The following is a 13,262-nucleotide window of genomic DNA, read 5'->3' on the forward strand; positions in this document are numbered from 1 at the left end:
TCATGACTTACTTTGCCTTAAAAAATGACTTATTCATCACTAAGGAGTCAGATCCTTCATTTAAGTTCGGGCTTCTCTCATTTATTCACGCTTCAATTTCTCTTTTATTTTATTAACAATTACTTTTTTATTTCTCTATTTATTTTCATATCATCATTTACCGTATCGTATCTCTTGTTCCTAGATGTAAGAGGGTTTGAGGCGTAAAGAAAGTTTATTTTAACTTATTCACACCTCATTTATTATTTCATCTCATTTCTACTCACTTTCTTTTCTTATATCTTTCATTTCCTCTTCATATCACATAATCTACTAATGGCCAAAAAGTCTTGGGCATTGACCTCGTCATGAAATATTACTAACAATTTTTTAAAACTCATCAATAATTTATACGTTTTAAACCATCACACATTTTTTTTTCTTCTCTTCGTATCTCTCACTTTATGTGTTACCATGAGTTTGAGAGAAGTGTGAATAAACATTAACTTGACACTGAGCTAAAATATCACTCATGTGAATCCCACTAAATCGGAAATGCGACTCATGTTTTCAATGGACTCTAGTCACTCTACTAATAAAAAAATGAGAGTCTTGTTACCATTTTGTTCCACCTATATTTTCTCTTTACCTAAAGGTTTAAGGGCCTCTTCTTCTCTCTCTCGCCTCTGCAACTTCCAACTGCACCTGTGAATTTCACCGAGCATAATGAATCGACGCGCGAACGTTTCACTCTTCAACTCATTCTTCAGAATCGGACACTCTGTTCGCCAATCTCCAATACCCACTTCACTGATTCCCTTCACATCATCGACTCACATCATCCCCGCTTCAAATTTCCACTCTATATCCAAATTCGCGATTATGCACAATCTGAGAAGTTTCTGTGGTGGGTCGAGCGAGGTTGATCAGAACAAAGAGGTGGACACCATCAACCTCAAGTTTGTAGAAGCGAGGGAAGAGATAGATATGGCCTTGGAGTCCAAAGAGACTGTGTATTTCAATGAAGAAGCTGAGTGTGCTCGTGCTGCTGTCAATGAGGTTGTGGGCATGTTTGAACGATTGTTGGCGAGGTTGCCGGAGAAGGATAGAGCAGCTTTGCAGAGATCAATGGGTTTGAAGATTGAACAGTTGAAAGCTGAGCTTCAACAATTGGATGAGTAAGAGTAAGACACTTTTCTTTATTTGATGGTTGTTGCTTATGCTAGTCAATGAGTTTAGCTCAGGGATTCTTAGGGTATTTAATTTTGGTGTAATTTTAAATAAATAGATTGAAAGCCATCTTTGATGATGGTATGTGTTTGGATAACAATTGAATGCAACATGTAGGATGAATGAATGAAGTGAAAAATATTAAATGTAATGCAATTAAAGTGTGATTAGAAATAACTACTGTCTAAATGGTTAGTAGGGTTAATTACCCTTGATTGGCTGTAATCTACTACTTCTTATTCTCGCATTACTGTAGCTATAAAACATCTAATCACAGCTTGACACCTGTCTTTATTTGACTTAGTTCTGTTTGTTTTTTTTTTTTTTCAAGTGAACGAGTCTAGAACGACGTCGTTTTGCCTCCGACACTGTTCATCCCTGACTCCCGTGAACCCTAAGTCTCTAATCGCGTGTCTTCTCTTCCTCTCTACCTACTCCGCCGTACGATCCACCTCCGTCTGATTTCGAGCCTTCTCTCTCACAACCGTCACTTAATCTAGGTGTGGTTCCGTGTTAGCCTTCGTCCTTCAACCTCTCTGTCAGCAATCCATCAATAGAGTCTCTTCCGATTGATCTAATGAGGAATTGCTTTCTGCAGCCGCTTGATCTTTATTTGAAGCCAACTTTGCCTTCGATTAATGGTGAACCAATCCCTGATCTACAACACAATTGGTTTACTGTTGATTTGTCATCCTCCTCACGAAAACCCCAACTACTATGGTTGAATGCATCAGCTGAAGTTGTATACTCTATCAAATGGTCAGTATCAATCCCAATCTTCATTTATTTTATTCATTTTGTTTAATTTCTGTGTCAGTGTATTGTGTTCTGTTGTTGTCAGTTCAGTTTTAAAATTTGGCTATAAATACCCCTGTTGTGAACCCTCATTCTCATCATTCCCATATCCCAATCCTTCTGGTTGAAACCCTTTTCTTCTATTCTTCTATTTTATCTCATTCATTGATCTACCTGATTCTTGCTGTGTTGTATTCTTACTGTGCTTTTACTGATTCTGTCTTTGCAGAGATGAACTCCATTCGAAGTTTATGCCCTGGTCGACAAGCATGGAAAATCAGAGCTAGAGTTATTAGAAAGTGGGAGATGGCACCTAATGCTGAACCTTCCAAACCTTATGCTATGCAGCTTGTGTTGATTGATTCAGAGGTATTTTGTTTTACTTTATTTTAGTAGTCATTGATTTTACTTTTCATCCTCATGATATTGGTGTATTTATATGAACTTCATGATTATTTGTCAGGGTTGCAAAATAGAGGCAAATATTAAAAAGTATTTGATGAGCAAATTCCAGAGGGATATAGTTGAAGGAAATGTTTACATTTTTACATTTTTCGTTTTGGTGGACAACAATGGTGCTTATCGTGCTGCTGAACATGAGTACAAAATTTTGTTCAATAGTAAGACTAAGGTCCAAATTGACCAGTGTGATACCATTCCAATGCTTGGGTTAACATTGAAGGATACATCTGAAATTAAGATGACTATGGGGGAGTCTGACTACCTTATGGGTTAGTTTGTCTTATTTGTGTTTATTTAACAACATCCAACATTTTATTTAATGAGTACTATACCTGTTCAATATTTTGATACATTTATTATGTGTTTTCTTTGGTAGATATTATTGGGTTGGTCACAGCTGTATCTGATGAGCAACAATTTCCAAAGTCTGGAAATGTTACTAGAAGAATTGAAATGGAGATTACTGATGACAAGTATGTTGGTTTTATCTTTTTGGCTATTCATTTTTTTCATTTACAAGTATTTGATTAGCATATTGAAAGTTGTTATTTATTATTTTTGACAGGGGAAAGATCAAGATGTCTTTATTTGGCAAGTACGTTGATATGGTTAAAGGATTTCTTGCTGCTGATGGAGTTCGACTTGCAGTTATTGTTGTGCAATTTGCCAAAGTTAAGACATACAGAGGTATAATATGCAAAACAAATTTTAGAACATGTCTATAGCTTCTTTTATTAGGATAGCAGGTTTAGTAGTTTGACCAATTTCATAATATTCCTATGTAGGAGAAGTTGTTATTCAAAATGTTATGCAAGCTACTAAGTTGTTTTGGAATGCTGATATTCCTGAAGTTTCTGTTTTTCGTGATGGGTAATATGTTTGAACTTTTATAATATATTCATGTTCTATTAGATTACTCATTGATTTATGACCTAACTATATTTTCATATATTCTGAAGTATTGCCTTACATGGTCTTGATTCTGATTTGCCTATTGGTAAAATTGGTGGTGGATTCCGCAATGTGCCTGCCAATGAGGAGTTTATTAGCATGTATCCTAAGAAGAATATTGTGGAGTTGCATGACACAGCTGAGGTATTATACTAATTTTTGTTTCATTGCTGTTTTGGTATTTTATATCAAGTATAATTAATTGTGTTTTACTTGAATGCTACCAATATAGGAGGGTTTGTTCATAGTCCTAGGAAAGATTAGTGGATTAATTGAGGGTGAGAAGTGGTGGTATGCATCTTGCCAATGCCGCAAAGCTGTGACTATTGAAGATGGTCTTTATTACTGTGGTTCTTGCTGCACTCATGTTGTTGAGTTTACTCCCAGGTATGATGTGTTTAATGTTTAATGTGTTTATTCTGTTAGTTGATTGAGATTTTATTTGATTGTGCAGATTTCGCCTCAAGTTTGAGGTTTGTGATGGAGATGAACTTGCTACATTTGTCATGTTTGACACAGATTGTCAAAATATGCTTGGGAAAAGCTGCAGAGAGTTGGTTATGTTCTCAAAGGTTATTAAATCAGTAGGAAGTGTATTTATTAGATATTTTGAATTCTCTTTTGCAGTTTATTTGCAGTTTATTAGGTATGAACTATTAAACTGGAAATGCAATTGTTGGTGATATATTTTGGTATAAAAATTGTGCAGGGAAAAGCTTCTGATGAATACCCTGATGATATAAAGGCACTTATTGGAAAGGAGGCTCTTTTCAAAGTTGAGAAGTTAAGTGACCATGGAACAAAGTATGATGATTCATACAAAGTCAAGAAAACATGTGATGACAAGTTCATAATTGATCTTTTCAATGACAAGACCAAGATTGAAACCCCAACAAAGGTCTGCTTGACATACTTTAATGAAACTGTTTAATACATATCTTAAGTTCAGGATTGTAGTTTCCACTTAATTGTATTAACATTTAATTTGTTTTATTTGTGCAGTTAATTATTGACCCATATGGATCCAACTTTGAATCAGATGACAAAGAACCTTTGTTTACTGATAGTTCTCTTGGTTCTGCTAGCCAATTCTCTTCTGTTGCTGACACAAATGTTTCTGTTGATGACATTTCTCCATTTGGAGATTCAGCTGTTAGTGTGCTAGCTTCCAAACCAGGCAGTGAAGATAGAAGTACATCCAAACCTCCTAGGAAGAAGAGGTTGGTCCAAGTGAAGAATGAAAATTGAAGCTGTTATTATGATACTATAATGAACATCTTTAGAGTAGTATTATGGTTGTTCTTTCATGGATATCAAATTCTATTTTGTATCTCTAAGTATTATGAAGTGTGTCACCATTCTGAGTAGTATTAATGTGTTTGGGTGTTATCTATTATATAATTAGATTTCAGGGATTCTAATGTGTAACTTCCAAGACATATGTTTATTTGAAGCTTCTTTTTATATAACCTACTTATGTTGTTTGTAATGAATTGTTTTTTTTTGTTCTTTTGCTTCTTTTGGAAATACACACACATATTGAAATTACAAATCATCCCCTTTATAATTAACCTGTATTTGATATTTGAACAAGACAAAGTTTGAAATTTAATGATTAAGGTCCTTTGGAAACGGATTTGGATTGGTCACAAATTTCATTGTGGAGCAAAACAAAACTAAATGTTTGGATTCAGTACCCTTCATGAAATCATAACATAGATATTCCAAATTACATGGTTAAAATTCCAGATGTGTTACAAGTCTGATTTTTTTTTTTTGGGGAAATCATTCTTAAACTTAGGAGATTAACAATCCAGATATTCATACAACAATAAGGTCACACTTTTCTACATCTCATATATTCCAGTTCATAGCTCATAAAGAGTGATTGAAAAGATGCAGCAGTTAACGACTGTGAAATTTTTTGACTTCAAATGTGTTTTCCTCTTCAAGATTATAGAACTTCAATTGGTCCCTATCATGGAATCTATTGTCTTTGCAAAATTTGTACCATCCATCGCCAAACACACATTGTCGACGTCTTTTCCTATCCCACTTCATTATCCATTTATGAGTTTCCCCACTAGGCAATAACATGTTGAGTGATTTCGGTCGGTGTTTGAAATGCTCATTCACAATTGATACTGGAACACTATAAAAAACAGAATTTTATATAAATAAAGTCAGGATTTATGTTGAGATGATAAATACTTTAAAGATAAAATTGAAATATTACCAAATTTTGACCCCCCTTGCATAATGCACTTCTCAGAGTAGAACTTCAGAAGGGTTCATTCTCAGCAACAATGTTTACCTTGACTTTGGGTGCAACTATTGTCCTTAATATAATTAGTTCCTCAATTTGTTTGTTGAGATGTGGTTGAAGAATCATTCCATTTTTCTTTTTCCATTCCTCAATATATGTTTTCATTATGTTTTTCTTGCCATTGATCTAAAGTGCCCACAATATTTAAGAAATTTAGATTACATGTTTGGATGAATTATTTGTAAAGGGCAAACTATATTAAATTTTGTCTATATTGGTGCTGTATATTATGGATGTCAATCTGAGTAGTAGATAAGCTTGATCAGTATGCTGCTCCTTTTATTAGAAAAGTAGTATCAATGGACCCTAGAATATTTTCATTTGAATTCCTTATCATTTTAATGAGTTTCCTTTTTTCAGTAAAATGATTTGTGTGTCTTTCATATTTGTTGTTCAACTTTTTTCCTTTCTAGCAAACTTCTCATAGTTCTAATATATATACTTACCTACTCATATTGATTATTGTTTTTATGTCTTCTTGCAGATATTAACGTGCAACGAAAATGTATGCTCTTCGTTTGAGATCTCCCCACAGCAACCCAAGAATTTTTGTCAAACCTGTCAATCCTGCTACGGTATAAATTTTATTTTACACATTTTCTAAATACTGTATACAATGAAGGTATGAAAAACGGTAGAAAGGGGGGGTTTGAATAACGTTTTCAGTACAAAAACTACCACCTTAAAGATTTGTTAATCTTTTCGAGAACTAAGTGCAAAAGATAGAGATAGAAAAGCACACAAGGATTTTATCCTGGTTCACTTGATAAATCACTCAAGCTACTCCAGTCCACCCGTTAAGGTGATTTCTTCCTTCTTAGAATGAAGGCAATCCACTAATCAGGTAAGAGTTACAACTGCACTTGAAACCTACAAGTGACTAACAATTACACTGACTTAGCTCACACTAAGATTCACTCTCTTAGTCTTCTCTAGGATCCGATCAACCTTGATCTCCTAAAGGAAAATCAAACAACTGTTTGAGGTTGGTGTTTACAAGGGTTTGCTTCTGAATAAGCTGAGTGTAAACTAAAATAAATTACAAGATGAAAGAAAGCTTAGAATATTTTGAATATCTTGCGCGTGTGTTGCTTCTCGTATATTTTTCTTCTAGCCGCTTCTTTCAATCTTCAGCCTCTATATATACTCCAAGGATTAGGGTTGAGCGTTGCATGGAAATGCTACCGTTGGAGGGCAGTTCTGGAAAATCCAGCTTCTGCTGTGGCTGAGAACGTTAGGTAGGTCGTCAGGAAGGTACACTTGCTTTTGTACTTGGATAGCGACTTGACCTTTTAACCTAGGAGACTTCTGATCAGAGGAATGCTTCGTATTGGAACTTGTGAAGCAGGTTGATCAGAGTCAGAGGGAAAGCACAGATCCTCTGACCATTGTATCTTCTGATTCTGAACTCAGAGGGAAGAACATGGCCTTCAGAGTTTCTTGCTTCTGGACTTCAGAGTTTCCACTATTCAGCTTCTGGATCTTCAGAGTCTTCTACACCATCGGAACATCTGAACCTTCAGTGTTTCTTGGTTGTCAGAACTTCTGGATCATCAGAGCTTCTAGCGACTGAGTCCTCATCAGAGTTTGTATAGCTTCAGATCTTCTGAAGCTTTTCCACTGTTCATACTGAACATGGTGAATGCGAAAGCGTTGCTTGGGTTACCCTTTATACACAGTGCTTCTGATTTGTATGAAATTGAGTCAGGGTCAGAGCCTGTAAATAGCACACTCAGAAAAACACGTTAGAGTACCACAATTGTTCATATCAAAAGGTTAACTTGTAATCATCAAAACATAGAGTTGTACTACTAGATCAAAACTTGATCTTACAATCTCCCCCTTTTTGATGATGACAAAACTAAGATTTTTGATGAACAATTCTTAAACATTAAACTGAATTCACTCAGAGTTTAGAGATATAGAATAAGACTTATCCTGATGTGAATAGTTTATCTTGCTCATTCTGAATTCAAGTCACTGCTTGATTCTGAGCTTAGCTCCCCCTGAATCTAATACTTGATGAAAACGTTAGTAAAGTCTAGATTCTGAGCTAAATCATATAAGAGTTCAGAGTGAAAAGCTTATGACATAGATGAAAAACGAATAATCAGAGCGCATAAGTGATCAGAGTCATGGACAAGGTATCAGAGTCTTGGGTATCAGAGTCAACTTAGAATCACTTCAGAAGAAGTGAAATGTATTCCTTGTATTTGCCCAGTGACACATCTATGGTCATGAAGGTGGAACTCTTAAAATCTCCAAAAGAAAAATAAGTCACACTAACACATCTTACACATCAAAAACTTGGTTTACTCCCCCTTTTTGTCATAAGCAAAAAGCTTGGGGTGTGAAAAACTTAGCTTGAAGTACAAGGTACTCCCCCTTAGAGAAGGTCTAAGTTGAAAGAAAATGAAGACGATGTAAGAATCAGAGTGAGGCGATAATAAATAGAAGAGTTAATGCAAGGGATGAACGTTTACCACCGGTCAAGTGAGGAAATAGAAGGGTCAGTTACCAAGTACTTAACCTCGAGAAACTGTAAGAGCATTAACTTTCAGAGAGAAAGTGAAGCCTATAAAAACGTTGGAGAGAAAGGTAAGCTTCACACCTCGAATAATATTCAGAAAAAAATGGCATCATACAGAATGGCATTAGAAGAGCTCAGAAGGAAGGCGTTTGAGGAAGATATGTTCCTCAATATTAGGCATCCCGATGGTACAAAGACCATACAAGAGCTGACGAAGACACTGCTTGAAGAAGATCTTGGTCCAGAGAGGGAGAAAGATCTGAAGGAGTTCCTCTGCTTCGTGGAAGAGATTCAGGAGCTTTGCCAGCGGGAGCTGAATCTGCTGGAAGAGAAGGAGACTGTGGAAAAGAGACTCAAGACGACAGAAGATAGTCTAGAAAAAGATGATCTGAGCATCAAACTTGGCAACATAGAGTATGCATTGGATCGTCTGGAGAAGGAAAGAGTGGAGCAGCGCCAAGAATGCAGGAGAATGAGGAAGGATCCTCCATTCTAGATATAGGGAATAATGTATGATGGAAAGAATTATGATGTAAACATAGAACAATTATGAATAAAACAGGTTTTGCAAACATATGTGCCACAAATATATATAGATATATGCATATAGAATCACAAATGAACAAATTAAAGTAAGTAAATAAGCAGAGTTTAAATAAAACAACGTTAAATAAAAAGGAAAAGGAAGAAAAAGAAGAGATCCAAAAAAAAACTAAGATTTGGCAGTACGGCGCAGAAGTTCCATCATCATGTGCTTCAGCTCAATCAGCATGGATTCATGAGTGTCAAGACGTTGTTCCATGATGTCGAGTCTGGATGAGCTTGTCGGAGTAGAGCTGGAAGGAACGTTCTGAGCAGCTTGAGGTTCTGGAATGGAAGCAGAAGCAGCAGGAGTAAACAGAACTGGTGCAAGTCGCTCTGCCTCAGCCTCAGCTTCAAGACGTTCGGCCTCAAGTCTGGCTTGTTCAGCCTGAGCTGCTGCTTGACGGGCAGCTTCTTCTTCTTGTTCTTTCTGTCTCTTGGCTTCTTCAATGGCTTCAAGAAGCTTGGTTCTCTGTTCGAGTTCATGAAGAGCCACCCTCCTAGCAAACCTTTGCTTTGCAGCCTCAATGCTCTGACTTCCCTCTGCATGCAGGAGCTGCAGCATAACGGGAAACTGAGCCACCAGCCAAGTGCTCAAATTGTTCCACTCATCAGTCACATTTTCAGCATTCTCACTGAGGTCAGTCTGACCGTGCACATTGCGGAGCCTCAAGGAGGCTTCATGATTGAAAATATTGATGCACTCAGAGAGAGATGTGGGTTGAAGGTGAGTATAGGGAATGATGGAGAGGTTGGGTGCAGGAGAGGCTGGGTGATTGCTGCTATGAGCTTCAGAGGTACCTTGTGGAGAACCAATGTTAATTATGGGAGCATTTGGTTCAGAGGTTCCACGGTGAGGGTCTGAAGTTTCAACCAGAGGGTGAGGTGATCTAACCGAGGATTGGTTAGATACTGATTGTTCAGGTTCAGGGTCTGGTTGAATTGGCTCTTGTTGGTCAGGGACAGGGTGAGCCTGTTGGACTAAGGGGTCTGCCTCTTGGATAGGATTGGCCAAGATAGGTTCATCTGGGTCAACTAGACGTTCAGGTCTAGGGCCAGGATATTGCCTAGGGCTTGGACAGGTAAGGTAATATTCTTCCAAGGCAGATACCTTCTCTTTCCTAACCTCCATGAATTTTCTAAGTGATTCAGAGGTATTGGAGGGAGGAGAGTCAAAGACATTTATGGGGAAGGATACAGGTGTGAAGGCTGATGAAGAGTCTGTATCCGTGGTTCTGACAGCAGGACGTGCTGATGCTCTGGGAGCAGAGTGATCAGACGTTCTGGGTTGTGGATCTGTTGGTTTGGGTTCTGGTTGGTTGGGGATGATGGGTTCAGAAGTTAATGGGTCGTATGGAATGGTAAGGAGAGAGGTTGGATCTTCTGACCTAGAGGGTTGGTTCTGAAGCAAATTCCAGAGTGGTGCTTCAGTAGGAGAAGGTTGAAAGAATGAAGATCTTGGGGAATGTGGTGGAGAGGTGGTTTGTGCGGCTGGCTGGGATTCATGAATAGGAGTGAGGGGATTTGAAGAGTGTTGGAGTAGGGCAGAAATTGGGAGTGCATCAAATAAATTCAAATCATCATCAGAGGTAAGTGCAGGCTTACTTGTATGTGCTGATGATCGAGTCACTCTGGCAGGAGGTTCAGTCCTTCTGACCTCTGCAGCAGCTGGTTCCACCCGAGTAGGCTTCACCACAATTCTGACTTTCTTCTGCTTCTTCTTTGGAGGACCATCCTCACTATCATCACCATCATCATCATCAGGCTTGCTCTTCGCCTTCTTGACCAGAGGGACATCAGATTCCTCTGAGGATTCGTCCAGAACCATCTTCCTCTTGGTTTTCTTCTTGGGAGGAGAAGGAAACTCTGGAGCTGGTGGAAGTCTGCTGACGAAATCATCAAGGTCAATCTCGAATCCTTGAGCCCTGAGGTCTTCAACATAGCATCTGATGGCTTCAGGATGGTCTGCTTGAGTCCACAGAGGGTAGTCATTCAGAGGCATTCTTCTTCCTCTGATCTCAGAAGATGTGTCCTCATGAGCAGGAGCAATCTTCTTCTGGACCAAACCCATCTTCTTCAGAGAGTTGGCAGTGAAGACATCGCTAACAATTGTGCTCAAATCCTCTGTGCAACCAGCATTGATCAAATCTTGCACCAAGTTGCTTTCAATGAGAAAGTCTGAGATCAGCCTCCCAAAAGGGATATATTTGATGGCTGACTTGATGGAGGAGGTGGTGCGAGACTTCCGGATGCATTCCTTCAAATAGGAGAACAGGAAGTAGGGAAGGCAGATTTTCTCCTTGTCTTGAATGAAGAACAGCATCGCCTTCTGATTGAAGTTGATGTAGTCTGGAGAACTGCCCTTTGGTCGTTGATTGATGCAGTTGAGCAGGATCTTGTGCCAGACCCTGAGTTTGGGTTGAAGGTCCATCACTTTGTAGCTCGTCTTGCCCGGTTTGAAAGTGGTGTACAGGGCCTTATTGACGATGTCCTTGGTTCTGGGTTTCAGCTTCGATTCCGTCAGTGAGAACCGATACCCATGAGCAGTTTCTGCACCTAGCAGATTCACGAATGACTTCTCCGTGATGATGATCTTCCTACCCAGTATGTAAGAGACCACCTGAGTGTCATCACAATCAGCGTGCTTCCAGAATTCCTTTACCAGCTTCTCATACACCGGTCCTCGAAGTCGATTGAAGTAGTTTCCCCAACCTTGAGCTTGGACTTCAGGACGGAGATCAAACCCATTTGCAGCCAAGTTGTCGAGGTTGAATCTCCATTCTGCAAGGACTTGGAGTTCCTCAGGAGGAAATACACAGTGAACGGCACAGCCCCGTTCTGCAATAGGAACAATCTCCTCTTGAGCTTGAGCTTGTTCTTGTGCTGGGTTCTCAGAGCCCCGTTGACCCGTTGCCAACCCGACTACCATGTGAGGGAACTGAGGTGCATCTGCAGTAGATCTTCTGGTTTGTCTCACCATTTTGAAGAGGTTGAAGGTTTGAGGTAGAAGATGAAGTTTGAAGGATGAAAAGAGATCGAGAGAGAAATCACGAAGGAGGCGGTTTTGAAAAGCAGGGAGTGCGAGAGTGAAAACCGGAAGTGAGAGAGAACGTGTGTGTATAGTGGGTTTTATCAAATAACCGTTGTTGATTCAAAAAGCACTTTAAGATCAACGGTTGAAAATTAAAGATAGACAGTAACAGCAAAATACACAATCACACACAGGAGATAAGCATATCTACACGCAATCACAACAGACTGTCACACGGGCACAAGGAACTATGCATCAGAAATTCTGACGCACGTGTTGTTGTCTCAGCTTCAGAGTCAGTACCAGTGGGCACACACACTCTGATTGAGTTACCTTCTGGACTAGACATCTTCTGATCAAGAAGTATCATAGTCAGAGGTTCTGATCTATCTTCACTCTGGACAAAAGTCCATGTTTAGATTTTTCAGAATAAAATTAAATCTATCTTCAGCTAAGGGCTTTGTAAAGATATCTGCCCATTGATGGTCAGTATCAACAAACTTCAGAAGAAGTACGCCCTTCTGCACATAATCTCTAATGAAGTGATACTTTACCTCAATGTGCTTTGCCCTTGAATGCAAGATAGGATTCTTGCTCAACGAAATTGCAGCAGTGTTATCACAATAGATTGGGATATTGCTCTCAAGGATCTGATAATCCTCCAGCTGATGTTTCATCCAGAGCATCTGAGTGCTGCATATTGCTGCTGAGATATATTCTGCCTCTGCAGTTGATAGAGCAATGGTTGATTGCCTCTTGCTTGCCCATGAGACTAGATTGCTTCCCAGAAATTGACAATTTCCAGAAGTACTTTTTCTCTCTGTTCTATCTCCAGCATAATCAGCATCACAATAACCTGAAAGCTTATACTCTGATGTTTTCTTATACATCAAGCCAAGGTTAGTGGTGCCTTTCAGATACCTTAGGATCCTCTTAACAGCAGTTAAGTGGGTTTCCCTTGGATCTGATTGGAATCGAGCACATAAATGAACACTAAATAATATGTCTGGCCTAGATGCAGTTAAGTACAGAAGTGAACCTATCATGCCACGATAGAGCTTCTGACATACTTTACCACTTATATCTTCTTTTTCCAGAATGCATGTTGGATGCATTGGAGTCTTGGCCACTGTAGATTCCAGCATATTGAACTTCTTCAGAAGTTCCTTAGTGTACTTGCTCTGATGGATATATGTTCCTTCTGGTGTTTGATCAACTTGTATTCCCAGAAAGTACTTTAATTCTCCCATCATACTCATCTCAAATTCAGCCTGCATCATCTCAGAAAATTCTTTGCATAGAGATTGATTAGCAGAACCAAATATAATATCATCAACATAAATTTGCACAATTAAGATATCATCTTTATAAGTCTT

The 13,262-nt window shown here is 38.6% G+C and overlaps 2 protein-coding genes across 2 annotated transcripts in view; both read left to right on the forward strand.

Moving 5' to 3' along the window:
• Positions 1-592: 592 nt before the first annotated feature.
• On the forward strand, positions 593-1,283 carry LOC130718256 (embryogenesis-like protein). The gene has a single exon (XM_057568790.1). It carries the CDS (start codon positions 706-708, stop codon positions 1,159-1,161), a length of 456 nt encoding a protein of 151 aa, XP_057424773.1. The 5' UTR covers positions 593-705; the 3' UTR covers positions 1,162-1,283.
• Positions 1,284-2,256: 973 nt separating this feature from the next.
• LOC130719912 (uncharacterized) overlaps positions 2,257-13,262 on the forward strand; it is a 20,451-nt gene continuing 9,445 nt past the window's right edge. Inside the window, exons 1-10 of the mRNA XM_057570507.1 lie at positions 2,257-2,373; positions 2,468-2,735; positions 2,843-2,939; positions 3,032-3,153; positions 3,252-3,336; positions 3,426-3,561; positions 3,650-3,804; positions 3,872-3,989; positions 4,127-4,342; positions 4,420-4,569. Of these exons, the coding sequence (XP_057426490.1) occupies positions 2,311-2,373; positions 2,468-2,735; positions 2,843-2,939; positions 3,032-3,153; positions 3,252-3,336; positions 3,426-3,561; positions 3,650-3,804; positions 3,872-3,989; positions 4,127-4,342; positions 4,420-4,569 (1,410 nt within the window). The 5' untranslated portion in view covers positions 2,257-2,310. The remainder of the gene's footprint in view (positions 2,374-2,467; positions 2,736-2,842; positions 2,940-3,031; positions 3,154-3,251; positions 3,337-3,425; positions 3,562-3,649; positions 3,805-3,871; positions 3,990-4,126; positions 4,343-4,419; positions 4,570-13,262) is intronic.

The sequence above is a fragment of the Lotus japonicus genome, chromosome 5 (genome assembly GCF_012489685.1).
Source record: "Lotus japonicus ecotype B-129 chromosome 5, LjGifu_v1.2".
Classification (NCBI taxonomy): Eukaryota; Viridiplantae; Streptophyta; class Magnoliopsida; order Fabales; family Fabaceae; genus Lotus; species Lotus japonicus.

Bases quoted from the DNA above. Each gene is read 5' to 3' on its own strand.
- LOC130718256 (XM_057568790.1), top strand. From the start codon at position 706: ATGAATCGACGCGCGAACGTTTCACTCTTCAACTCATTCTTCAGAATC.